The sequence below is a fragment of the Eucyclogobius newberryi genome, unplaced genomic scaffold, assembly GCF_026437365.1.
Source record: "Eucyclogobius newberryi isolate DKJ021-1_F unplaced genomic scaffold, fEucNew1.0.hap1 SCAF_1, whole genome shotgun sequence".
Lineage (NCBI taxonomy): Eukaryota > Metazoa > Chordata > Actinopteri > Gobiiformes > Gobiidae > Eucyclogobius > Eucyclogobius newberryi.
Window position 1 is genome coordinate 16,934,122 of NW_027315723.1, and position 26,832 is coordinate 16,960,953.

The window sequence follows — 26,832 nt, forward strand, 5'->3', positions numbered from 1 at the left end:
CACACAATGCTACACACGATGCTACACACAATGCTACACACAATGCTGCACACAATGTACCACACAATGCTACACACAATGCACCACACAATGCTACACACAATGCACCACACAATGCACCACACAATGCTACACACAATGCACCACACAATGCTACACACAATGCACCACACAATGCTACACACAATGCACCACAAAATACTACACTAGATGCTACACACAATGCTACACACAATGCTGCACACAATGCACCATACAATGCTACACACAATGCTACACACGATGCTACACACGATGCTACACACAATGCTACACACAATGCACCACACAATGCTACAGACAATGCACCACACAATGCTACACACCATGCACCACACAATGCTACACACAATGCACCACTCAATGCACCACACACTGCTACACACAATGCACCACACAATGCTACGCACAATGCTGCACACAATGCACCACACAATGCTGCACACAATGCACCACACAATGCACCACACAATGCTACACTAGATGCTACACTAGATGCTACACACAATGCACCACACAATGCTACACACAATGCACCACACAATGCTACACTAGATGCTACACGCAATGCTACACACAATGCTGCACACAATGCACCATACAATGCTACACACAATGCTACACACGATGCTACACACAATGCTACACACAATGCACTACACAATGCTACACACAATGCACCACACAATGCACCACACAATGCTACACACAATGCACCACACAATGCTACTCTAGATGCTACACACAATGCTACACACAATGCACCACACAATGCTACACACAATGCACCACACAATGCACCACACAATGCTACACACAATGCACCACACAATGCTACACACAATGCACCACACAATGCTACACACAATACACCACACAATGCTACACACAATGCACCACACAATGCACCACACAATGCTACACACAATGCACCACACAATGCTACACACAATGCACCACACAATGCTACACACAATGCACCACACAATGCTACACACAATGCACCACACAATGCACCACACAATGCTACACACAATGCTACACACAATGCTACACACAATGCTACACACAATGCTACACACAATGCTACACACAATGCACCAGGGAGATACGGATCCGGCAGTGGCATTAAATATAACTGACCTAAAAAACAGCACGTGGAAATCAATGGATCTGATCACGGACGCCGATGGAGGGAGGGGACTAAACCAGGCCAAGAGCGAGTCCAAACAAGGCCACGTGCGAGTCCAAACCAGGCTACGTGCAAGTCCCAACCAGGCCACGTGCGAGTCCAAAAAAGGCCAAGAGCGAGTCTAGACCAGGCCAAAAGTGAGTCCAAACCAGGCCAAGAGCGAGTCTAAACCAGGTCAAAAGTGAGTCTAAACCAGGCCAAGAGCGAGTCCAACCCAGAACTAAGCAAGGTGAGAGCGAGTCCAAACCAGGCCAAGAGCGAGTCTAAACCAGGCCAAAAGTGAGTCTAAACCAGGCCACAAGTGAGTCTAAACCAGGCCACGAGCGAGTCAACGAGTCAACACAGATGTTTCTGTACACTATGCCAGCACCAGGTTATGGTGCTCCATGTATGCTGTCCCTGCAGCATCTTACACCCTGTAGTTATGTGCAGGGACCTGATGGTCTCAGGGCCCCCTTTGCACAGCCTACACCTTGGGTCTTGTCTGGTGTGGTAGATCTGGGCCTCTATCGCGCTGGTGTTCAGGGCCGGCTCCTGTGCTGCCATGATCAGGGCCTCTGTGTCCTCCATACTGCAGGTGGTCTTGTGGGTCGCTTGAGGGTTCTGTGCAGTATTTGTAGCACTGCACTTTTCTGAACTGAGATGTCTGATGTTTTTCTTTAAATAAATATGTTTGAAAGATTTAAATAGTGAGGCATTTTGTTATCACATCTTAAATTGCCTTGACAAGACTTATGAATGAACATATATTTTTTTAAGCATTACTTAGGCTTTGTAACTACCTAATTAAGGTCAGGGTATTAGTTAAGTAGTTACTAAGCCTGAGTAATTCTTAATTAACTATTTGCTCACTATAGATTATTTCATTTGTTCATTTTTTTGTGTAGTTTTTATAAAATGTTACTATGTTAATGTATGCGATACAATGAAACACGTGTACGTATACCATTTTCTGCATTTATATATATATCCTTGTATTATTCAGTATTTATCTGGAGAAGGCCACACAATTTCAGCAGTTAGAATGTGACGCACGTAAACCCACTTCAATTATCGACAACAGAAACAGACAAAGAACACTTATTGCGACTTGTTTGGCAAAGATCCCATTGAGAAAGATGCACTGGTAAATCACAATCATCAAATGCGTTAATCTAAATGGATTTTCTCACACATTCAGCTTCTTCTTTGTGCTTGTTTGTCTCCTCCTCTCGCCCTTTTCGACGGACTGTTCCCCGCTCCACTTCGCCTAACGTGATCATTACCTGCAGCCTGACAGTTCTGCTCTAATTGTCGTCCCTCTCCACGAACCGCGGATTCTTCTGGATTCGCCGAAACCTTTATGTCAATGTTATTTTTGAAGTTTTCTTTTCTCCCTCTGCTACTGTATCAAAAACAGCCTGTCTAATTATAGTTCAGGGTCTCTCGTTTAAAGGTACGCTATAGAAATTCGTCAGGCATGCTACCTGCTTGTTTCCATGGAAATTGTACTGTTTTGCTTGGACTTTTCCACGGTATAGCTTCTAATACATCTCTCTTGCATTTAATTAACCTTTGTGGGGTATTTTTTGCTCAAATACGTCTTGAAACACGAGCTTTCTTACTGTGTGGGCTCGCCTCTCCACAGATCTGACCTGTAACGTTGTCTGGTACAAGAAGGTGGGGCTCTTCGACCAGAAAAGTTACATAGTGTACCTTTAGAATTCTGATTTACTGACATTGCCATCCCACTAGTTCTTCGGCCTCAAAACTCCCGCCATGGAAACAGTGGATGGATACCTCTGATAAGTGATTATCAAAAAATGGAAATTTAATTCTGACTTAATCGGAAAATTTACTTATTTGACAGACTTTGGACTTGGACAGATATGTTTTATGTCATGTGCTGCTTTTGTTTCATATTTTATTTATATATGTATATCACATGTTTCTGACTCTCTGCCTCAACAATGTCCTTTGCACTTTTACAATTACTAGGATTTTTATATGAACTGTAATTTTGTATGACTTGGACTAGGACTTGGACTTGGACTTGGACTAGGACTTGGACTAGGACTTGGACTTGGACTAGGACTTGGTCTTGACTTGGACTTGGACTTGGACTTGGTCTTGACTTGGACTTGGACTTGGACTTGGACTTGGACTTGGACTTGGTCTTGGTCTTGGTCTTGGACTTGGACTTGGACTTGGACTTGGACTTGGACTTGGACTTGGACTTGGACTTGGACTTGGACTTGGACTTGGACTTGGACTTGGACTTGGACTTGGACTTGGACTTGGACTTGGACTTGGACTTGGACTTGGACTTGGACTTGGACTTGGACTTGGACTTAGACTTGGACTTGTACACTACTTGGTCTTGACTTGGACTTGATCTTGACTTGTACTTGATCTTGACTTAGGCCTGGTCTTGACTTGTCTCCAAACCACATGCTCCAACCTCTATATTTAAAAACACAAAGACACGTTACAAAAGACTGAACCTGAACTCTTGATTCTAATCCCATTAACTGCTGTAATCATATTTAGCGAGCCTTAATTTGTCCAATCATCTTTTCTCTTGCCATTGCTCCTAAAACCATCGTAAACAGCTTGTGCAATTACCCGCCTTTCGGTAGAAAATAGGTCACTCTTTCTCTTGAGGTCTTTGAAAAGCACATCTGACTCTTTGCTCTTGTACCCCCCCCACCTTGTTTTTCAGACCACCAAAGCCGTGAACAAAGGCGACTTCCCGTTGGCCAACATCGCATCTCGACGGGCCCTCTTCCTTGCCGCGCTCTCCATCACCATCGGCACCGGAGTCTACGTCGGTGTGGTCGTAGCTCTGATCGCCTACCTTTCCAAACCGGGACACATATAGCAGGAGGTTTTTTTATTTCACCCCCCCAAGCTGTCGCCAACTTCCCGGGAATTCCGAGACGGACGACGATTTGGGGTAAAGGGAAGTCCATTGGGAATAGTGTGGACCTTTTGTTGGTCGGTGTACAATTTCGCATCGCTCCGCAGTTGTTTGACTTTCGCCGGCCGCTCCCCGAAGACGTTCTTGTCAGCTAAAGTTAGCCACGCGACGGAGGAGAGGTCAGCGACAAGGACGAGAGCGAAGGGAATCCGGGAACACTTTGTGAAGAGGAGAGTGATGTTCCGTGTTCGAGTCGGTCACACAATTCCCGATGGATGTACCTAAGACGTTTCCAGTACTCGAAATGGGCCTAAAACAAACAGACATAACTGTACAGTCTGTTGTCCTAAAGGTGCACTGTTACTTGCTCGGTGGAGGTTCGCTACCTGCTCGTCTCCGTGGACACGCTACAGTGTCGCCTGGAATGTTTCACAGTGTGGCATCGGTCAATTACGTCGTCTTAATACATTTTGTCTTTGTTTTTTTTTTGTCAATGTTAGATTTTTGCAGACTAAAAGTTATTAAAAAGTAATCATGATGACAAACCTTGACTAAATTATACAGAATCGACATGAACTTAACGAAGATATTGACATAGTTTGATCAAATAAAATATATAGTTTCTGATGAACTAAAACTAGACTGAATCTAAAACTTTAGCCAGAAGATCAAGAGTAACACTAAACAAAAATAACACTGCAAAGCTGCATTAAACTTATCTACCTGTGGAACATTTCAGGCAAAGGTATTACGAAGCAGGTCGCGTAGCGTTCATCCAAAATGTTCCATTGTGGACCTTTAAAATAGACTGTAAGGGAAGAGAGCTTTGACTCCTGCACAAAACGGATGTAACTCCTGTCCTGAACTTGGCCAGAGCAGGACAAAAACTGTATGAACTCCTCAAAATGGACCTTGTAAATTCCTCCATGTTTCAAAGATGTGTAATTTGAATTCAAACGTTGTCCATAAAATGTGGTTTTTGCCCCCCCCCCCCCAGCACATGTGATCGTTCGTTGTTTATGTTTGTCTTTTTGTGGCTCTTGTGTCAAAAGCACCTTAAAATAGCACTTGGAAGAATGTGTTTTGTGTTTTGCTGAATTAAAACGGTCCTGACATTGTTGTTCTCATTGCCCAAAACCGATCTCAAAGTCTGATTTCAAATGGTTATTCACGCTTCTTACAAACCAATCCAAGCCGGGTCATGTTCAAGCTCGTGTCCACAACAGGAAAAATACACATCCATTTCAGAGTGTGGTCAGAGTGTGGACAGTGTGAGAAAGTCGTAAGGTCACTTCACACGTTTATAAACTAGTGTCATGGAATTAGACATACACCGATGCTATTCCGTAACACATTGAGAACACAATTCAACTTAGAATATGAAACGACACAGAAATATCAGACATTTGTATGGCAAGCTTGTGAGAAAACGCGGGGACTGATCACGCAAGCTGTTGTAAGCAGCCTGCGTGATCCTCCTGCGTCTCACCCCGTTTTTTCCCATGCTGGTTGGTTTTATTAGATATTCTGGAATAGGCGGGTCACATTTCTCATTGGTCAGCTTCACATCAAGGCACTTGGTATTTTTCCGTAGAGATAAAGCCTGCAAGGTGCATCTCCCCCCCTGGGGCAACATTCTTTGGCCCATCTTTACGATACCTTCACAAACAAATGCAGTTTGTCACACACCCGTTCTTCTCTTAGACTAATGATGCAGATAAAATATCACTATTATGCAGATAAAATACATGACAGAAATATAATCATATATTCACACTTTATCACAACTAGTGCTTAGGTTCATATGTTCGCCCTTTTGTCTCCTCTCTAGACTCAGAATGTGACTTTTGAACGGTTTCATTGCGTAAAAGGATCAGCGTTTTTCCAAGTGCAAGACAAACAAAGAAAAAGAAGAGTCTGCGCGTGCCACCGAAAGGAGCTTGAGTTTGAAAACCACTGGCCAATCCATTCATCACTTTCCTTTGCTTGTCCCGGGCCAGTTTGTGGACCTAACAAAAGCTTCAATTGAAAGAATCTTGCTTTTTAGTAGTTTGGACTGAAGTTTGAATTTCTTCAGTTATTATCTTATTTTACTATTATATTTTTTTGTTTTATTGTTATTTTTTATTTGTTTTGTATTATTTTTATATTATTCATTATTTTATTATTTCTATATTATTAATTATTTTATTTTTATATTATTAATTCAATACAATTTTAATATTATTCATTATTTTATACTATTCATATTATTTTTATATTATTCACTCTGTTTTTACATATATTAATTTATATTATTCAATCTTTATTCATCATCATTATTATGTGTTTTTAATATTAATTGTTATTATTATTTTTGTCATTATTATTTTGCCAGTTTTTTTTAGCTCAAATAAAACAAAAATGGTTAAACATTTCACTAAAATAATCGTGCTACGGATCATTTAGCTTAAAACAATGAAAAAGAAAAGTTAAAATAATGTCATAAACTCACATAAAACACTGAAACAAATCAATTGAGTCATATAAATGGAATAATTTAAGTTTTCACATTTCTCTAGTGCGGCCTCGGTCTGGAGCCAACGACGATCCATCATTTCAACGGCCAGACGCAGACTAACATTTCCCCCCGGATCGCTCACACAGACCTTATCAAGTATTGTCCCTCGCTGCTCCGCAAGATGGATCGGTTTTGCTGCTCATCGTAAAAAAAAGTCCTAAAGTAAAATTGATCAGGCGGTTGAGTGTCGGTCATATTTTCAGCATAAACGCGCGTCTACATTTCGCAGAGAAGTTTCAATTTGTCTCTGCTTTAATTACATCCATGAACGAACAGGGCCGTGTCGTTGTTTTCAAAGGGCCTATTAATATTTTTCCCTTTTTGCGTAAATTACAGTAGCGACAGATGTTGGTTCAAACGGCGTCGACTCCCTGTGGCATTTTACACTTAGTTTTCCCAGCGCGGACCGGGCATTACTCATACCTGACATTATGGTGCGTGATTAGCTTTCCTTAATGGCTTTTTCTGAAGGAACGTGTCGTCTCCAGTGAATTGGCCTAAAATGGCAAAAGCACATTCATTTTAATAATAAGCCGCTTCTGAAATACCCGCTGTAAACAGGTTTGCCCTTAATACTTCAGGGGTGTTTGTCAACGCTTTGCCGGACTAAAACTGCAGTCGTTTTTTAAAATGTATTTCTATTTCCATTTTGTTTTGAGCAAGACAAAGATCAACCAGTCCCATATTATTTTACAGCATATTTTCATTTGTTCAGGCCAGTGCAGCGTGTTAATGAAGAGGCATACAACATACACTTAGGGATGTCATGATTATTCGGGTCACAACATAATCGTAAGGACCAAAAAATAAATAATCTTGACAGTTTTAGAAGCAAGAATTAAGGATTTTGTATACAATATTTTGCCCAAAAATTGAATTAAATATGTTTTTTCATGTGGCTGTTTTTTAACTTAATTTGTTTTTTTCATGGAAGTTCAATTTTGAGGAACAGACCGAGAAAATGACAGAAAATTTAAGATTTGGTAACAGTCTCAATAATCGTGAATAATAATGTTTTTTCTCACAGTAATCGCAACACTAACATTTGATATTGTAACGTCCCAACATTCCATTTGATCCTGGGAATGCATTACATTTCTGCAGTCGCTGTCCTCGGTGCTTTTTTTTTTCATTCATGTACTTTTATCTCTTTAAAAGTGTTTAATAAAGCAGCACAATGTTATAATAACTACTCCTTAATTTGCCTTAACTGAGCATGAGCAAAGACTTAGCTAAGCATGAGCAAAGACTTAACTAATCATGAGCAAAGACTTTGCTAAGCATGAGCAAAGACTTAGCTAAGCATGAGCAAAGACTTAACTAATCATGAGCAAAGACTTAGCTAAGCATGAGCAAAGACTTAGCTAAGCATGAGCAAAGACTTAGCTAAGCATGAGCAAAGACTTAACAAATCATGAGCAAAGACTTAACTAATCATGAGCAAAGACTTAGCTAAGCATGAGCAAAGACTTAGCTAAGCATGAGCAAAGACTTAACTAATCATGAGCAAAGACTTAGCTAAGCATGAGCAAAGACTTAGCTAAGCATGAGCAAAGACTTAGCTAAGCATGAGCAAAGACTTAACTAATCATGAGCAAATTCATGTTTAAAATTAGCCAAAAAAATGACTTAATTCAGAATGAACAAACAGTTTATTAAGCATGATACAGGCTTAGTAACAACTTAATTAAGGTTAGGTGTTAGAGTATTAGTTAAGTAGCTACTAAGCCTGAATCATGCTTAATAAACTAACCTTTGTTCATGCTTTGTTAAGGAAGGAATAAGTGTAATTATTATAAAGTTTTACCAATAAAGCTGCAAACCTGTCAAATGTGTTAAATACGTATTATTTGTGTGAAACATCTAACCATTTTTAACTTTAGCTAACAATAAGATCAGTAATTAATCAAACAATAATCTGTGGGTTTTAACTCAAATGCTCAAATTTTAAGATGATTTCACAAAACGGTTGTGACGTCAGGCGTGGAAGTCGAGCAGCAGTTTTAACCCGAGTTCTTGAGTTGTTGTTTTTTTTTAACGGGATTTTTTTCAATAATTTTTCAAACACTTTCCATCGTTCCCGAGGACCACGTGAACACGCCAGGAGTTCGGACGGCTGCAAACAATCTACAATGAACTATTTACCGTTCGTTTTTCATAAGTAAGTAAGTAAGTAAGTAAATTTTATTTATATAGCACCTTGCACAGACAGAGGTCACAAAGTGCTTCACAAAACACAGAATAAAACAATAAAAACACAAAAAACTTACAGTGAACAATACATATATAACAATATACAGTCAAATCAGTCCGTAAAACAAGTGCATTTAAAAGGCTTGACTAAATAAAAAGGTTTTAAGCTGACCCTTAAAAGCAGTAACTGAGTCCAGTGACCGTAGGGAGAACGGAAGATCGTTCCAGAGTCTGGGGGCAACAGCCTGGAAGGATCGGTCTCCTCTGGTCCGAAAACGGGTGCGAGGAACCAACAACAGTTTCTGGTCCAAGGACCTTAGTGAGCGAGAGGGAGTGTATGGTTTAATCAGATCGCTGATGTACGATGGGACCTGACCATTTAAAGCTCTAAAAGTTAAAACAAGAATTTTAAACTGTATCCGGTAGGAGACCGGCAGCCAGTGAAGGGCTTTTAGAATGGGTGAAATGTGGGCCCTTCTATTTGTGCGGGTCAAGATCCTCGCTGCAGAGTTCTGGACCAGCTGCAGACGAGAGAGTTCCTTCTTGTTAAGACAGGAAAACAAACTGTTACAATAGTCCAAACGTGAAGACACAAATGCATAAATTATAACTTCCAGGTCATTTTGAGACACCATTTTCCTGAGCTTCGAGATTTTCCTCAACTGAAAGAAACAGTTCCTCGTCAACAGCTTGGAGTGGTGCTCTAAAGACATGTCTTTGTCAAAGACAACACCCAAGTTTCTAAGACTTGGTTTAGCAGTCTGGCCTAAAACACCCAAGTACTGGTTTATCCCTGGAATGGCATCATCAGGGGCAATAATCAGAGTTTCTGTTTTGTCAGCATTTAGCTGCAAGGAGTTTTTACTCAGCCATTGTTTCATTTGCACTAAACAACTGACCAAGGAGTTCAGCTTCTGGATCTCAGAAGGTTTAAAAGAGCAATAGAGCTGAATATCGTCAGCGAACAGGTGATAGGACACATCACTAAACTCTTTAATGATCATTCCCAGGGGAATTATATAAAGCAGAAATAGGACGGGACCCAAGACGGAGCCCTGAGGAACTCCACACAACAGATCAGCTGAGTCAGACATTATTTGGTTTGCAGCAACACTAACGCTCCGACCGGATAAATATGAGGAAAACCAATGAAGAACTGATCCCGATAGTCCAATCAGGTCCCTCAGTCTGTTCAACAGGATATGATGGTCGACAGTGTCAAAGGCTGCAGACAGAGCCAACAGAACTAAAACCGTGCATTTCCCAGAATCAGCAGACATCATAATGTCACTGGACACTTTAAACAATGCGGTTTCCGTAGAATGATGTTTGCGGAAACCAGATTGAAAAGAGTCGTGAATGTTTGACTGATCAAGGAAATCGGACAATTGTTCAGAGACCACCTTCTCTAGGATCTTGGACATGAACGGGAGCTTTGATATGGGTCTGAAACTTTTGGGGTCTGTCGAGTCCAAGTTTGTTTTTTTCAGTAAAGGCTCAACTATGGCATGTTTAAATGGACCAGGAAACACACCAGTAGAAAGAGAGAGATTTACCATTTTGGTAACCCAGGGGCCAATAACATCAAACACTTTGAGGAAGAGCCTGCAGGGAAGGGCATCTGATGTACAAGAGGAGGGTTTCATCTTGGTCACCAGAGCTGAGATGTCTTCTAGAGTGACAGGCTTAAAAGAAGACCAGTTTTGGGAAACAGGCTCCACAGAAACAGGTTTATCAGACAATGGGAGTGGGATTTGGTCTTTGATCATCTTGATCTTATCGATAAAGAACCTGAGGAATTCATTGCTGTCAGCTTTGCAGAAAACAGGAGTCACTGGAGCTGAAGGACAAACAATAGAATTTATAGTGTCAAACAACACTTTGGGGTTTTTCTTGTTGGATGTTATTAGCTGACGGAAGTAATCAGATCTGGAACTTTCCATCATTTCATTGTAAGATGACACAAGATCTCTGAGGTGTAAACTATGGACCTCAAGACTGGAGGTTTTCCACAGACGCTCAGTTTTCCGACATAGTCTCTTTAGGTTTAGGATATCTTCATTTATCCAAGGACAAGCTTTTTTCTGTGATGACAGGGTGGATTTGACAGGTGCCACCTGATCTAAAATGGATAAACATTGGCTGTTAAATGAATTAATTAAACTGTCCACATCAAGACAATGAGGATCAAACATAGCAGAAAATTGGACGGCTGTATTTGCAGTGATAATGCGCCTCTGAAACCTGATGTTTGAGGGCACAGGCTCAGGAGAAAAGTTCAATTCAAATAAAACACAGCTATGATCGCTCATATGGACATCCTCCACACAGAGGTTAGCAACACTCAGGCCAAGTGAAAACACCGGGTCTAAAGTGTGTCCCTTTTGGTGAGTGGGACCTGAAACATGCTGCTCAAAGTTAAATGTTTCGGTCAAGGTTAAAAGATCCTTTGCAGGGCATGATGAGCCATCGACCCAAATGTTAAAATCCCCAAGAATTAAAACATTTTCCAGCTTTATAATAGAAGATAAATAGTCACTAAAGTTCTTTAAAAAGACAGCAGCAGGACCAGGGGGCCGGTAGACTAAAACACAGTAAAAAGGACTTGAAGAACCAACCTTCATCTGTGATTCAAAGGAAGTGAAAGTGTGTGAGTCGATGACTTTACACATGTAACGGTCCTGGGACACAACTGCCAGACCTCCTCCACGTCGACCAGGGCGAGGCATCGCAGAAACGGAGCAGCCAGGTGGGCAGAGTTCATTTAGATAAATAAACTCACCCTCTCTCTGCCATGTCTCCGTAAGACACATGAAATCAAGGTTTTGTCTTGTAAAAAGTTCATTCAAGGAAAACGCTTTGTTGGCAATTGAACGGGCATTCAACAAGCCGAGCCGGACCGTGGATGACGTCACGTCCATCGGTTCAGCTGAGCGCAGCGGGACCTGTCGAAGGCACGCGTTACGGTCACGTGATTCCCATCTGTTTCGCCGGTAAGCCGACGAAAACAAGGAAGCGGACGGTGGACCCCAGCGCTCATAATTCCAGCGGCGCGCGGGCTCCAGGAAAACAGCCGCCACATCCCGCGCAGGCTCCAGGACCGGTGCGGCCCCGATGGACCGTGCAGGCTCCAGGAAAGCAGCCGCGATGACACGGGCAGGCTCCGGGAAAACAGCCGCAATGACCCGTGCAGGCTCCGGGAAAGCAGCCGCGATGATACGGGCAGGCTCCGGGAAAGCAGCCGCGATGGCCCGTGCAGGCTCCGGGAAAGCAGCCGCGATGATACGGGCAGGCTCCGGGAAAGCAGCCGCGATGGCCCGTGCAGGCAGCGGGAAAGCAGCCGCGATGACACGGGCAGGCTCCGGGAAAGCAGCCGCGATGGCCCGTGCAGGCAGCGGGAAAGCAGCCGCGATGACACGGGCAGGCGGCGACGACGGCGAACAGCCGCAAACATCGAGGAGCGGGACCAGGCGCAAGCACCGAGCACGTCTCCCAAAACCCAGGCTCGTGTGCTCCGAACACAAGGCTCGTCTGCGCTTGACTTGCACACCAGACCTTGTGCCTCGTCTCCTCTGCTTCCTCCTCTTCACCGGGCCTCGGGACAGCAGCAAAACGTCAGGTGAGTTGGGTGGACAAACAAGGGGTGGCGGAAAGGCTTGTTTGTACCTGTCCCATGTGTCGAAAAGCGACTCCATCGTCGCTTTGATGCGGAAAAGAGCGCCACGGTCATAAACCCGCACAGCAGACACACAACAGACTAATGTCTGGGCTGATAAAACTGCATACGATGTGACAATCATCACAAATAAGCGGCATAACAGGAGTCGAGCAGTGGCGTGGCCGAACACAGGCGCCATCTTGGATCCGATTCATGTTCTTAAGGCAGTAAAATACAGATACAGCGCTGTTAAAATCGAATTAATTGGCTGTGAGTCTGACAAAATAGCCAAATTAGATGGTAAAAATGCATAATATATATATTTAAGGTGAATATTTCATTTATGTGAGAGTCGTTTTTGATTTAATCACAACTTTGTACTGCTAAGTGTACTTTGTGTGGATTGTCTCACATCTTTGGTTACTTCTTCTGATTAACTTTTTATTTTCCATTTTACTGGAAAAAAAAAACTAATTTGAATGTAATTTTATGCTTTCCTCGTCCGATTAGATCCACACTCAAACTGGAAGTAAAACATGTGGGGAAACTAGTCGAGTAAGAGTCCGATTTGAAGTAAATGTAATAATTAGAAAGACAAAACAATAAATACTGAACAAAATTTGGTATTTTCAAAGGATAAACACAAACATGAGAAGAAGAGAACCTGAGTAGCAGATACTGCGTCTGAAACCTCATCACAGAAATAAATGTAAATGAGTCATACCCCCCTTTGTACTTGTACTTTGTTACTTTACATTCTTGGCCGCTCTTCTCATCTTTCGCTACCTGTCTGTGAAGTCGACATGTAAATAATATCAATAAAACATGTTTAACTGTACCGTTGAATAAACGGAATGGCGAAGACGAGATTTTCTGACAGTAACCGCCTCGCTTTCCCTCCTTTGCTTTAAAAAAATGATCGATTTGAGCCCAAAATAACTGCAATCATGAGAGGTCTGTCCTTAAACGGCGGTGAGTCAGGGAGCGGAGGTGGTTCGGAGCGACGCAGAGGAGCAGCTGTGAAGATAAAGCTGGTTTTCAAAGCTCTGCACAGGACGCTTCATCACCCAACATAAGCGTGTGTGCGTGTGCGTGTGCGTGTGCGTGCGCGTGCGTGTGTGTGTGTGTGTGTGTGTGTGTGTGCGCTTTGCTTTACACATTTTTTACAATGCAGTGGCTGGTTCCTTTCGGTCCATTTTACAGATGCAGGCAGCAAAGTGCTAGACGGGTTTGGGGCGTGAAAAGGTCGGTCTGTGTACAAAAATGGCTCTGGACCAGCTGGTTGTTCTTAAAAAGGATCACAGAAGAGCAAGGGCCAACAGACCATCGTCAGCCCTCATCACTGGTTCAATGACTCGTGCGTAAGGGAGGTTCGCAGGTGGCAAAAAGGATAGGGCGTCGCGGCTACAACGGCGTCGTGGCTACAACGCCATGGTGGCCTTTTCTTCCTGAAACTCATCTTCTCCGCCTCTGTGACGTACGACTGTTGATAGAAGAGTGCGAACACGTGAGGCTCCTTTTTTCCTGACTTTTCATTGGTTTAACAGCGTCATGCGATCACTTGCTGACCAAAACAGAGAGTTGCGGCATTAGGCTAGCTGTGATGCTAGCTCACTCAGAAGTGTCTAAAATGTACAGTAAAAGTGTGGATAGAGGTGAAGAAGTTGGACAAATTCCCATGGATTTCTCAGAGTAAAACCTGAGTCCAAATGTAAGAGGAAAAGAGGATTTACACAGTGAGGGCATCATTTACGTGTGATGCACTTTAGCTTTGGTTGAAAGTAGTTCGTTTCTGCATGTTGATGAAAATAGAACGTTTTAGCCCAGTTCCAGTGTGTCCTGGTCTCCGTGTTTGCAGAAGTGTCAGTAAACAGACAGTTGTACCGAAGCACAGCCAGAATCATCTTTGTGCCACGTTTAAATTCTACTGGGCTCAAGTCCTGTCTTTCTGCAGTTCACACTTTTTGATTGAGATGCAAGTCCAGACTCAACAGCTCCACACGACGAGACTGAAGCAGCAGCAACAGCTTTCGCCTCGATACGACTGGACATTGCCAAGTCCCTATGATCATTGTTTACTCTGTTTGACTGACAAACCTGTCATATTAATCTTTGTGGCTTAAAGTATTTTACACGTACAATGATCACGCTTTGGGAGTTGACTCATAACACCACTTTCTGAGGCTATTGTGAAAAATGTATTTGACCAAAGAAGGCCTGAATTTTGCAAAATATTTTGTTTAATGAGGACAGTCCCAGTAATTACAGATATATGAATCATAAACCAGGTCGTCAAATCCACAGTCTGACAGTTAAACAGCAGTTAAAACTATAGCAGTTCTAAAATGTTGTGACGGGGTCGCGGGTGACTGGAGCCTGGCCTAGAGACTATGGGCCTCAGGCGGGGTACAGCCTGGACAGGGGCTCACAGGGTCGACACAGAGACATAAACTGCATTTCCATCACCTTATTTTTAAGGCCGTGGCTGCAGAGCCGCTGGGCGGTCAAATGGCCCAGCATTTTCAGGAACCGCGGCACTGCCATATAGCCTCATGGCTAACCCTAACCTTAACCTTAACCTTAACCTTAACCTTAACCTTAACCCTAACCCTAACCCTAACCTTAACCCTAACCTTAACCCTAACCCTAACCTTAACCTTAACCTTAACCTTAACCCTAACCTTAACCTTAACCCTAACCTTAACCCTAACCCTAACCTTAACTTTAACCTTAACCCTAACCTTAACCCTAACCCTAACCTTAACCTTAACCTAACCTTAACCCTAACCCTAACCCTAACCTTAACCTTAACCCTAACCTTAACCTTAACCCTAACCTTAACCTTAACCTTAACCCTAACCTTAACCCTAACCTTAACCTTAACCTTAACCCTAACCCTAACCCTAACCCTAACCCTAACCTTAACCTTAACCTTAACCTTAACCCTAACCTTAACCCTAACCTTAACCCTAACCTTAACCCTAACCTTAACCCTAACCCTAACCTTAACCTTAACCTTAACCTTAACCCTAACCTTAACCCTAACCTTAACTTTAACCTTAACCCTAACCTTAACCCTAACCTTAACCTTAACCTTAACCTAACCTTAACCCTAACCCTAACCTTAACCTTAACCCTAACCTTAACCTTAACCTTAACCCTAACCTTAACCTTAACCCTAACCTTAACCTTAACCCTAACCTTAACCTTAACCTTAACCCTAACCCTAACCCTAACCTTAACCCTAACCTTAACCCTAACCCTAACCTTAACCCTAACCTTAACCTTAACCCTAACCTTAACCTTAACCCTAACCTTAACCCTAACCCTAACCTTAACTTTAACCTTAACCCTAACCTTAACCCTAACCCTAACCTTAACCTTAACCTAACCTTAACCCTAACCCTAACCCTAACCTTAACCTTAACCCTAACCTTAACCCTAACCTTAACCTTAACCCTAACCTTAACCTTAACCCTAACCTTAACCTTAACCTTAACCCTAACCCTAACCTTAACCTTAACCTTAACCCTAACCCTATCCCTAACCTTAACCCTAACCCTAACCTTAAAATTAACCCTAACCCTAACCTTAACCTTAACCTTAACCCTAACCCTAACCTTAACCCTAACCTTAACCTTAACCCTAACCTTAACCTTAACCCTAACCCTAACCTTAACCTTAACCCTAACCTTAACCCTAACCCTAACCCTAACCCTAACCCTAACCTTAACCCTAACCTTAACCTTAACCTTAACCCTAACCTTAACCCTAACCCTAACCTTAACCCTAACCCTAACCTTAACCTTAACCTTAACCCTAACCTTAACCCTAACCTTAATATTAACCTTAACCCTAACCTTAACCCTAACCCTAACCTTAACCCTAACCCTAACCTTAACCCTAACCCTAACCTTAACCTTAACCTTAACCCTAACCTTAACCCTAACCCTAACCCTAACCCTAACCCTAACCCTAACCCTAACCTTAACCCTAACCTTAATCTTAACCCTAACCTTAACCCTAACCCTAACCCTAACCTTAACCTTAACCTTAACCTTAACCCTAACCTTAACCCTAACCCTAACCTTAACATTAACCTTAACCCTAACCTTAACCCTAACCCTAACCTTAACCCTAACCCTAACCCTAACCCTAACCTTAACCTTAACCTTAACCTTAACCTTAACCTTAACCCTAACCCTAACCCTAACCTTAACATTAACATTAACCTTAACCCGGCGCGGTCTAAAACAGTGCGGTCAAATACCGCAGCAGTTTCAGGAGCCGCGGCACAAAATAACATGGCAGTTTCGGCCGTGCACCGCGGCTCTGTAGACACTTTCGCATGACTAGCAGGAGGTGGGAATGCCAGAGTTAATGTGTTGCTTCAGGTAGATGTTGTTTCATGTGCATAACAGTTAAAGTGAATTTAGAAATGTGGAAACACTTTTAGTCGCACAAACTCATGAAGTGATAGTCACGTGAGCTTCGGAGTACAGCCCTGCACCAGACGCACCGGAGCGACACAGTCTGATGAACAACGTCTAAAAAACAACACATGTTGATGAAAATAGAACGTTTTAGCCCAGTTCCAGTGTGTCCTGGTCTCCGTGTTTGCAGAAGTGTCAGTAAACAGACAGTTGTACCGAAGCACAGCCAGAATCATCTTTGTGCCACGTTTAAATTCTACTGGGCTCAAGTCCTGTCTTTCTGCAGTTCACACTTTTTGATTGAGATGCAAGTCCAGACTCAACAGCTCCACACGACGAGACTGAAGCAGCAGCAACAGCTTTCGCCTCGATACGACTGGACATTGCCAAGTCCCTATGATCATTGTTTACTCTGTTTGACTGACAAACTTGTCATATTAATCTTTGTGGCTTAAAGTATTTTACACGTACAATGATCACGCTTTGGGAGTTGACTCATAACACCACTTTCTGAGGCTATTGTGAAAAATGTATTTGACCAAAGAAGGCCTGAATTTTGCAAAATATTTTGTTTAATGAGGACAGTCCCAGTAATTACAGATATATGAATCATAAACCAGGTCGTCAAATCCACAGTCTGACAGTTAAACAGCAGTTAAAACTATAGCAGTTCTAAAATGTTGTGACGGGGTCGCGGGTGACTGGAGCCTGGCCTAGAGACTATGGGCCTCAGGCGGGGTACAGCCTGGACAGGGGCTCACAGGGTCGACACAGAGACATAAACTGCATTTCCATCACCTTATTTTTAAGGCCGTGGCTGCAGAGCCGCTGGGCGGTCAAATGGCCCAGCATTTTCAGGAACCGCGGCACTGCCATATAGCCTCATGGCTAACCCTAACCTTAACCTTAACCTTAACCTTAACCTTAACCCTAACCCTAACCTTAACCCTAACCTTAACCCTAACCTTAACCCTAACCCTAACCTTAACCTTAACCTTAACCTTAACCCTAACCTTAACCTTAACCTTAACCTTAACCTTAACCCTAACCTTAACCCTAACCCTAACCTTAACTTTAACCTTAACCCTAACCTTAACCCTAACCCTAACCTTAACCTTAACCTAACCTTAACCCTAACCCTAACCCTAACCCTAACCTTAACCTTAACCCTAACCTTAACCTTAACCCTAACCTTAACCTTAACCCTAACCTTAACCCTAACCTTAACCTTAACCTTAACCCTAACCCTAACCTTAACCTTAACCCTAACCCTATCCCTAACCTTAACCCTAACCCTAACCTTAAAATTAACCCTAACCCTAACCTTAACCCTAACCCTAACCTTAACCCTAACCTTAACCTTAACCTTAACCCTAACCTTAACCCTAACCCTAACCTTAACCTTAACCCTAACCTTAACCCTAACCCTAACCCTAACCCTAACCCTAACCCTAACCTTAACCCTAACCCTAACCTTAACCTTAACCTTAACCCTAACCTTAACCCTAACCCTAACCTTAACCCTAACCCTAACCTTAACCTTAACCTTAACCTTAACCCTAACCTTAACCCTAACCTTAACATTAACCTTAACCCTAACCTTAACCCTAACCCTAACCTTAACCTTAACCCTAACCCTAACCTTAACCCTAACCTTAACCTTAACCCTAACCTTAACCCTAACCCTAACCTTAACCCTAACCTTAACCTTAACCTTAACCCTAACCCTAACCTTAACCCTAACCCTAACCTTAACCCTAACCTTAACATTAACCTTAACCCTAACCTTAACCCTAACCCTAACCCTAACCTTAACCCTAACCCTAACCTTAACCTTAACCTTAACCCTAACCTTAACCCTAACCCTAACCCTAACCCTAACCTTAACCCTAACCTTAACCTTAACCTTAACCCTAACCTTAACCCTAACCCTAACCCTAACCTTAACCTTAACCTTAACCCTAACCTTAACCCTAACCTTAACATTAACCTTAACCCTAACCTTAACCCTAACCCTAACCTTAACCCTAACCCTAACCCTAACCTTAACCTTAACCTTAATCCTAACCCTAACCCTAACCCTAACCCTAACCTTAACCTTAACCTTAACCTTAACCTTAACCTTAACCTTAACCCTAACCTTAACCCTAACCCTAAACCTAACCCTAACCTTAACCTTAACCCTAACCTTAACCCTAACCCTAACCCTAACCCTAACCTTAACATTAACCTTAACCCGGCGCGGTCTAAAACAGTGCGGTCAAATACCGCAGCAGTTTCAGGAGCCGCGGCACAAAATAACATGGCAGTTTCGGCCGTGCGCCGCGGCTCTGTAGACACTTTCGCATGACTAGCAGGAGGTGGGAATGCCAGAGTTAATGTGTTGCTTCAGGTAGATGTTGTTTCATGTGCATAACAGTTAAAGTGAATTTAGAAATGTGGAAACACTTTTAGTCGCACAAACTCATGAAGTGATAGTCACGTGAGCTTCGGAGTACAGCCCTGCACCAGACGCACCGGAGCGACACAGTCTGATGAACAACGTCTAAAAAACAACACATGTTGATGAAAATAGAACGTTTTAGCCCAGTTCCAGTGTGTCCTGGTCTCCGTGTTTGCAGAAGTGTCAGTAAACAGACAGTTGTACCGAAGCACAGCCAGAATCATCTTTGTGCCACGTTTAAATTCTACTGGGCTCAAGTCCTGTCTTTCTGCAGTTCACACTTTTTGATTGAGATGCAAGTCCAGACTCAACAGCTCCACACGACGAGACTGAAGCAGCAGCAACAGCTTTCGCCTCGATACGACTGGACATTGCCAAGTCCCTATGATCATTGTTTACTCTGTTTGACTGACAAACTTGTCATATTAATCTTTGTGGCTTAAAGTATTTTACACGTACAATGATCACGCTTTGGGAGTTGACTCATAACACCACTTTCTGAGGCTATTGTGAAAAATGTATTTGACCAAAGAAGGCCTGAATTTTGCAAAATATTTTGTTTAATGAGGACAGTCCCAGTAATTACAGATATATGAATCATAAACCAGGTCGTCAAATCCACAGTCTGACAGTTAAACAGCAGTTAAAACTATAGCAGTTCTAAAATGTTGTGACGGGGTCGCGGGTGACTGGAGCCTGGCCTAGAGACTATGGGCCTCAGGCGGGGTACAGCCTGGACAGGGGCTCACAGGGTCGACACAGAGACATAAACTGCATTTCCATCACCTTATTTTTAAGGCCGTGGCTGCAGAGCCGCTGGGCGGTCAAATGGCCCAGCATTTTCAGGAACCGCGGCACTGCCATATAGCCTCATGGCTAACCCTAACCTTAACCTTAACCTTAACCTTAACCTTAACCCTAACCCTAACCTTAACCCTAACCTTAACCCTAACCTTAACCCTAACCCTAACCTTAACCTTAACCTTAACCTTAACCCTAACCTTAACCTTAACCTTAACCTTAACCTTAACCCTAACCTTAACCCTAACCCTAACCTTAACTTTAACCTTAACCCTAACCTTAACCCTAACCCTAACCTTAACCTTAACCTAACCTTAACCCTAACCCTAACCCTAACCCTAACCTTAACCTTAACCCTAACCTTAACCTTAACCCTAACCTTAACCTTAACCCTAACCTTAACCCTAACCTTAACCTTAACCTTAACCCTAACCCTAACCTTAACCTTAACCCTAACCCTATCCCTAACCTTAACCCTAACCCTAACCTTAAAATTAACCCTAACCCTAACCTTAACCCTAACCCTAACCTTAACCCTAACCTTAACCTTAACCTTAACCCTAACCTTAACCCTAACCCTAACCTTAACCTTAACCCTAACCTTAACCCTAACCCTAACCCTAACCCTAACCCTAACCCTAACCCTAACCTTAACCCTAACCCTAACCTTAACCTTAACCTTAACCCTAACCTTAACCCTAACCCTAACCTTAACCCTAACCCTAACCTTAACCTTAACCTTAACCCTAACCTTAACCCTAACCTTAACATTAACCTTAACCCTAACCTTAACCCTAACCCTAACCTTAACCTTAACCCTAACCCTAACCTTAACCCTAACCTTAACCTTAACCCTAACCTTAACCCTAACCCTAACCTTAACCCTAACCTTAACCTTAACCTTAACCCTAACCCTAACCTTAACCCTAACCCTAACCTTAACCCTAACCTTAACATTAACCTTAACCCTAACCTTAACCCTAACCCTAACCCTAACCTTAACCCTAACCCTAACCTTAACCTTAACCTTAACCCTAACCTTAACCCTAACCCTAACCCTAACCCTAACCTTAACCCTAACCTTAACCTTAACCTTAACCCTAACCTTAACCCTAACCCTAACCCTAACCTTAACCTTAACCTTAACCCTAACCTTAACCCTAACCTTAACATTAACCTTAACCCTAACCTTAACCCTAACCCTAACCTTAACCCTAACCCTAACCCTAACCTTAACCTTAACCTTAATCCTAACCCTAACCCTAACCCTAACCCTAACCTTAACCTTAACCTTAACCTTAACCTTAACCTTAACCTTAACCTTAACCCTAACCTTAACCCTAACCCTAAACCTAACCCTAACCTTAACCTTAACCCTAACCTTAACCCTAACCCTAACCCTAACCCTAACCTTAACATTAACCTTAACCCGGCGCGGTCTAAAACAGTGCGGTCAAATACCGCAGCAGTTTCAGGAGCCGCGGCACAAAATAACATGGCAGTTTCGGCCGTGCGCCGCGGCTCTGTAGACACTTTCGCATGACTAGCAGGAGGTGGGAATGCCAGAGTTAATGTGTTGCTTCAGGTAGATGTTGTTTCATGTGCATAACAGTTAAAGTGAATTTAGAAATGTGGAAACACTTTTAGTCGCACAAACTCATGAAGTGATAGTCACGTGAGCTTCGGAGTACAGCCCTGCACCAGACGCACCGGAGCGACACAGTCTGATGAACAACGTCTAAAAAACAACACATGTTGATGAAAATAGAACGTTTTAGCCCAGTTCCAGTGTGTCCTGGTCTCCGTGTTTGCAGAAGTGTCAGTAAACAGACAGTTGTACCGAAGCACAGCCAGAATCATCTTTGTGCCACGTTTAAATTCTACTGGGCTCAAGTCCTGTCTTTCTGCAGTTCACACTTTTTGATTGAGATGCAAGTCCAGACTCAACAGCTCCACACGACGAGACTGAAGCAGCAGCAACAGCTTTCGCCTCGATACGACTGGACATTGCCAAGTCCCTATGATCATTGTTTACTCTGTTTGACTGACAAACTTGTCATATTAATCTTTGTGGCTTAAAGTATTTTACACGTACAATGATCACGCTTTGGGAGTTGACTCATAACACCACTTTCTGAGGCTATTGTGAAAAATGTATTTGACCAAAGAAGGCCTGAATTTTGCAAAATATTTTGTTTAATGAGGACAGTCCCAGTAATTACAGATATATGAATCATAAACCAGGTCGTCAAATCCACAGTCTGACAGTTAAACAGCAGTTAAAACTATAGCAGTTCTAAAATGTTGTGACGGGGTCGCGGGTGACTGGAGCCTGGCCTAGAGACTATGGGCCTCAGGCGGGGTACAGCCTGGACAGGGGCTCACAGGGTCGACACAGAGACATAAACTGCATTTCCATCACCTTATTTTTAAGGCCGTGGCTGCAGAGCCGCTGGGCGGTCAAATGGCCCAGCATTTTCAGGAACCGCGGCACTGCCATATAGCCTCATGGCTAACCCTAACCTTAACCTTAACCTTAACCTTAACCCTAACCCTAACCTTAACCCTAACCTTAACCCTAACCTTAACCCTAACCCTAACCTTAACCTTAACCTTAACCTTAACCCTAACCTTAACCTTAACCCTAACCTTAACCCTAACCCTAACCTTAACTTTAACCTTAACCCTAACCTTAACCCTAACCCTAACCTTAACCTTAACCTTAACCTAACCTTAACCCTAACCCTAACCTTAACCTTAACCCTAACCTTAACCTTAACCTTAACCTTAACCCTAACCTTAACCTTAACCCTAACCTTAACCTTAACCCTAACCTTAACCTTAACCTTAACCTTAACCCTAACCCTAACCTTAACCTTAACCCTAACCCTATCCCTAACCTTAACCCTAACCCTAACCTTAAAATTAACCCTAACCCTAACCCTAACCCTAACCCTAACCTTAACCTTAACCCTAACCTTAACCCTAACCCTAACCTTAACCCTAACCTTAACCTTAACCTTAACCCTAACCTTAACCCTAACCTTAACATTAACCTTAACCCTAACCTTAACCCTAACCCTAACCCTGACCTTAACCCTAACCCTAACCTTAACCCTAACCTTAACCTTAACCTTAACCTTAACCCTAACCCTAACCCTAACCTTAACCCTAACCCTAACCTTAACCTTAACCCTAACCTTAACCCTAACCCTAACCCTAACCCTAACCTTAACCTTAACCTTAACCTTAACCCTAACCTTAACCCTAACCTTAACATTAACCTTAACCCTAACCTTAACCCTAACCCTAACCTTAACCTTAACCCTAACCCTAACCCTAACCTTAACCTTAACCTTAACCTTAATCCTAACCCTAACCCTAACCCTAACCTTAACCTTAACCCTAACCTTAACCCTAACCCTAACCCTAACCCTAACCCTAACCTTAACCTTAACCTTAACCTTAACCCTAACCTTAACCCTAACCCTAACCCTAACCTTAACATTAACCTTAACCCGGCGCGGTCTAAAACAGTGCGGTCAAATACCGCAGCAGTTTCAGGAGCCGCGGCACAAAATAACATGGCAGTTTCGGCCGTGCGCCGCGGCTCTGTAGACACTTTCGCATGACTAGCAGGAGGTGGGAATGCCAGAGTTAATGTGTTGCTTCAGGTAGATGTTGTTTCATGTGCATAACAGTTAAAGTGAATTTAGAAATGTGGAAACACTTTTAGTCGCACAAACTCATGAAGTGATAGTCACGTGAGCTTCGGAGTACAGCCCTGCACCAGACGCACCGGAGCGACACAGTCTGATGAACAACGTCTAAAAAACAACACATGTTGATGAAAATAGAACGTTTTAGCCCAGTTCCAGTGTGTCCTGGTCTCCGTGTTTGCAGAAGTGTCAGTAAACAGACAGTTGTACCGAAGCACAGCCAGAATCATCTTTGTGCCACGTTTAAATTCTACTGGGCTCAAGTCCTGTCTTTCTGCAGTTCACACTTTTTGATTGAGATGCAAGTCCAGACTCAACAGCTCCACACGACGAGACTGAAGCAGCAGCAACAGCTTTCGCCTCGATACGACTGGACATTGCCAAGTCCCTATGATCATTGTTTACTCTGTTTGACTGACAAACTTGTCATATTAATCTTTGTGGCTTAAAGTATTTTACACGTACAATGATCACGCTTTGGGAGTTGACTCATAACACCACTTTCTGAGGCTATTGTGAAAAATGTATTTGACCAAAGAAGGCCTGAATTTTGCAAAATATTTTGTTTAATGAGGACAGTCCCAGTAATTACAGATATATGAATCATAAACCAGGTCGTCAAATCCACAGTCTGACAGTTAAACAGCAGTTAAAACTATAGCAGTTCTAAAATGTTGTGACGGGGTCGCGGGTGACTGGAGCCTGGCCTAGAGACTATGGGCCTCAGGCGGGGTACAGCCTGGACAGGGGCTCACAGGGTCGACACAGAGACATAAACTGCATTTCCATCACCTTATTTTTAAGGCCGTGGCTGCAGAGCCGCTGGGCGGTCAAATGGCCCAGCATTTTCAGGAACCGCGGCACTGCCATATAGCCTCATGGCTAACCCTAACCTTAACCTTAACCTTAACCTTAACCCTAACCCTAACCTTAACCCTAACCTTAACCCTAACCTTAACCCTAACCTTAACCTTAACCCTAACCTTAACCTTAACCCTAACCTTAACCCTAACCTTAACTTTAACCTTAACCCTAACCTTAACCCTAACCCTAACCTTAACCTTAACCTAACCTTAACCCTAACCCTAACCTTAACCTTAACCCTAACCCTAACCTTAACCTTAACCCTAACCTTAACCTTAACCCTAACCTTAACCTTAACCTTAACCCTAACCCTAACCCTAACCCTAACCCTAACCTTAACCCTAACCCTAACCTTAACCCTAACCCTAACCTTAACCTTAACCTTAACCCTAACCTTAACCCTAACCTTAACCCTAACCTTAACTCTAACCTTAACCCTAACCCTAACCCTAACCTTAACCTTAACCTTAACCCTAACCCTAACCCTAACCTTAACCTTAACCTTAACCCTAACCTTAACCTTAACCCTAACCTTAACCCTAACCCTAACCTTAACTTTAACCTTAACCCTAACCTTAACCCTAACCCTAACCCTAACCTTAACCTTAACCTAACCTTAACCCTAACCCTAACCCTAACCCTAACCCTAACCTTAACCTTAACCTTAACCTTAACCCTAACCTTAACCTTAACCCTAACCTTAACCTTAACCCTAACCTTAACCTTAACCCTAACCTTAACCCTAACCTTAACCCTAACCTTAACCCTAACCCTAACCTTAACCCTAACCCTAACCTTAACCCTAACCCTAACCTTAACCTTAACCCTAACCCTAACCCTAACCCTAACCCTAACCTTAACTTTAACCTTAACCCTAACCTTAACCCTAACCCTAACCTTAACCTTAACCTAACCTTAACCCTAACCCTAACCCTAACCTTAACCTTAACCCTAACCTTAACCCTAACCTTAACCTTAACCCTAACCTTAACCTTAACCTTAACCCTAACCCTAACCTTAACCTTAACCTTAACCCTAACCCTATCCCTAACCTTAACCCTAACCCTAACCTTAAAATTAACCCTAACCCTAACCTTAACCTTAACCTTAACCCTAACCCTAACCTTAACCCTAACCTTAACCTTAACCCTAACCTTAACCCTAACCCTAACCTTAACCTTATCCTTAACCCTAACCTTAACCCTAACCCTAACCCTAACCTTAACCCTAACCTTAACCTTAACCTTAACCCTAACCTTAACCCTAACCCTAACCTTAACCCTAACCCTAACCTTAACCTTAACCTTAACCCTAACCTTAACCCTAACCTTAATATTAACCTTAACCCTAACCTTAACCCTAACCCTAACCCTAACCTTAACCCTAACCCTAACCTTAACCTTAACCCTAACCTTAACCCTAACCCTAACCCTAACCCTAACCTTAACCCTAACCTTAATCTTAACCCTAACCCTAACCTTAACCCTAACCCTAACCCTAACCCTAACCTTAACCTTAACCTTAACCCTAACCTTAACCCTAACCTTAACCCTAACCTTAACATTAACCTTAACCCTAACCTTAACCCTAACCCTAACCCTAACCTTAACCCTAACCCTAACCCTAACCCTAACCTTAACCTTAACCTTAACCTTAACCTTAACCTTAACCCTAACCCTAACCCTAACCTTAACCTTAACCCTAACCTTAACCCTAACCTTAACCCTAACCTTAACATTAACCTTAACCCTAACCTTAACCCTAACCCTAACCTTAACCTTAACCCTAACCTTAACCCTAACCCTAACCCTAACCCTAACCTTAACATTAACCTTAACCCGGCGCGGTCTAAAACAGTGCGGTCAAATACCGCAGCAGTTTCAGGAGCCGCGGCACAAAATAACATGGCAGTTTCGGCCGTGCGCCGCGGCTCTGTAGACACTTTCGCATGACTAGCAGGAGGTGGGAATGCCAGAGTTAATGTTTTGCTTCAGGTAGATGTTGTTTCATGTGCATAACAGTTAAAGTGAA

General features: G+C 42.8%; 1 protein-coding gene across 1 annotated transcript in view; it reads left to right on the forward strand.

The window, feature by feature from the left end:
• Positions 1–4,386, forward strand: part of syndig1l (synapse differentiation inducing 1-like) — a 92,556-nt gene extending 88,170 nt beyond the window's left edge. Inside the window, exon 4 of the mRNA XM_072439796.1 lies at positions 3,933–4,386. Within this exon, the coding sequence (XP_072295897.1) occupies positions 3,933–4,091 (159 nt within the window). The 3' untranslated portion in view covers positions 4,092–4,386. The remainder of the gene's footprint in view (positions 1–3,932) is intronic.
• The last annotated feature ends 22,446 nt before the right edge of the window (positions 4,387–26,832 follow it).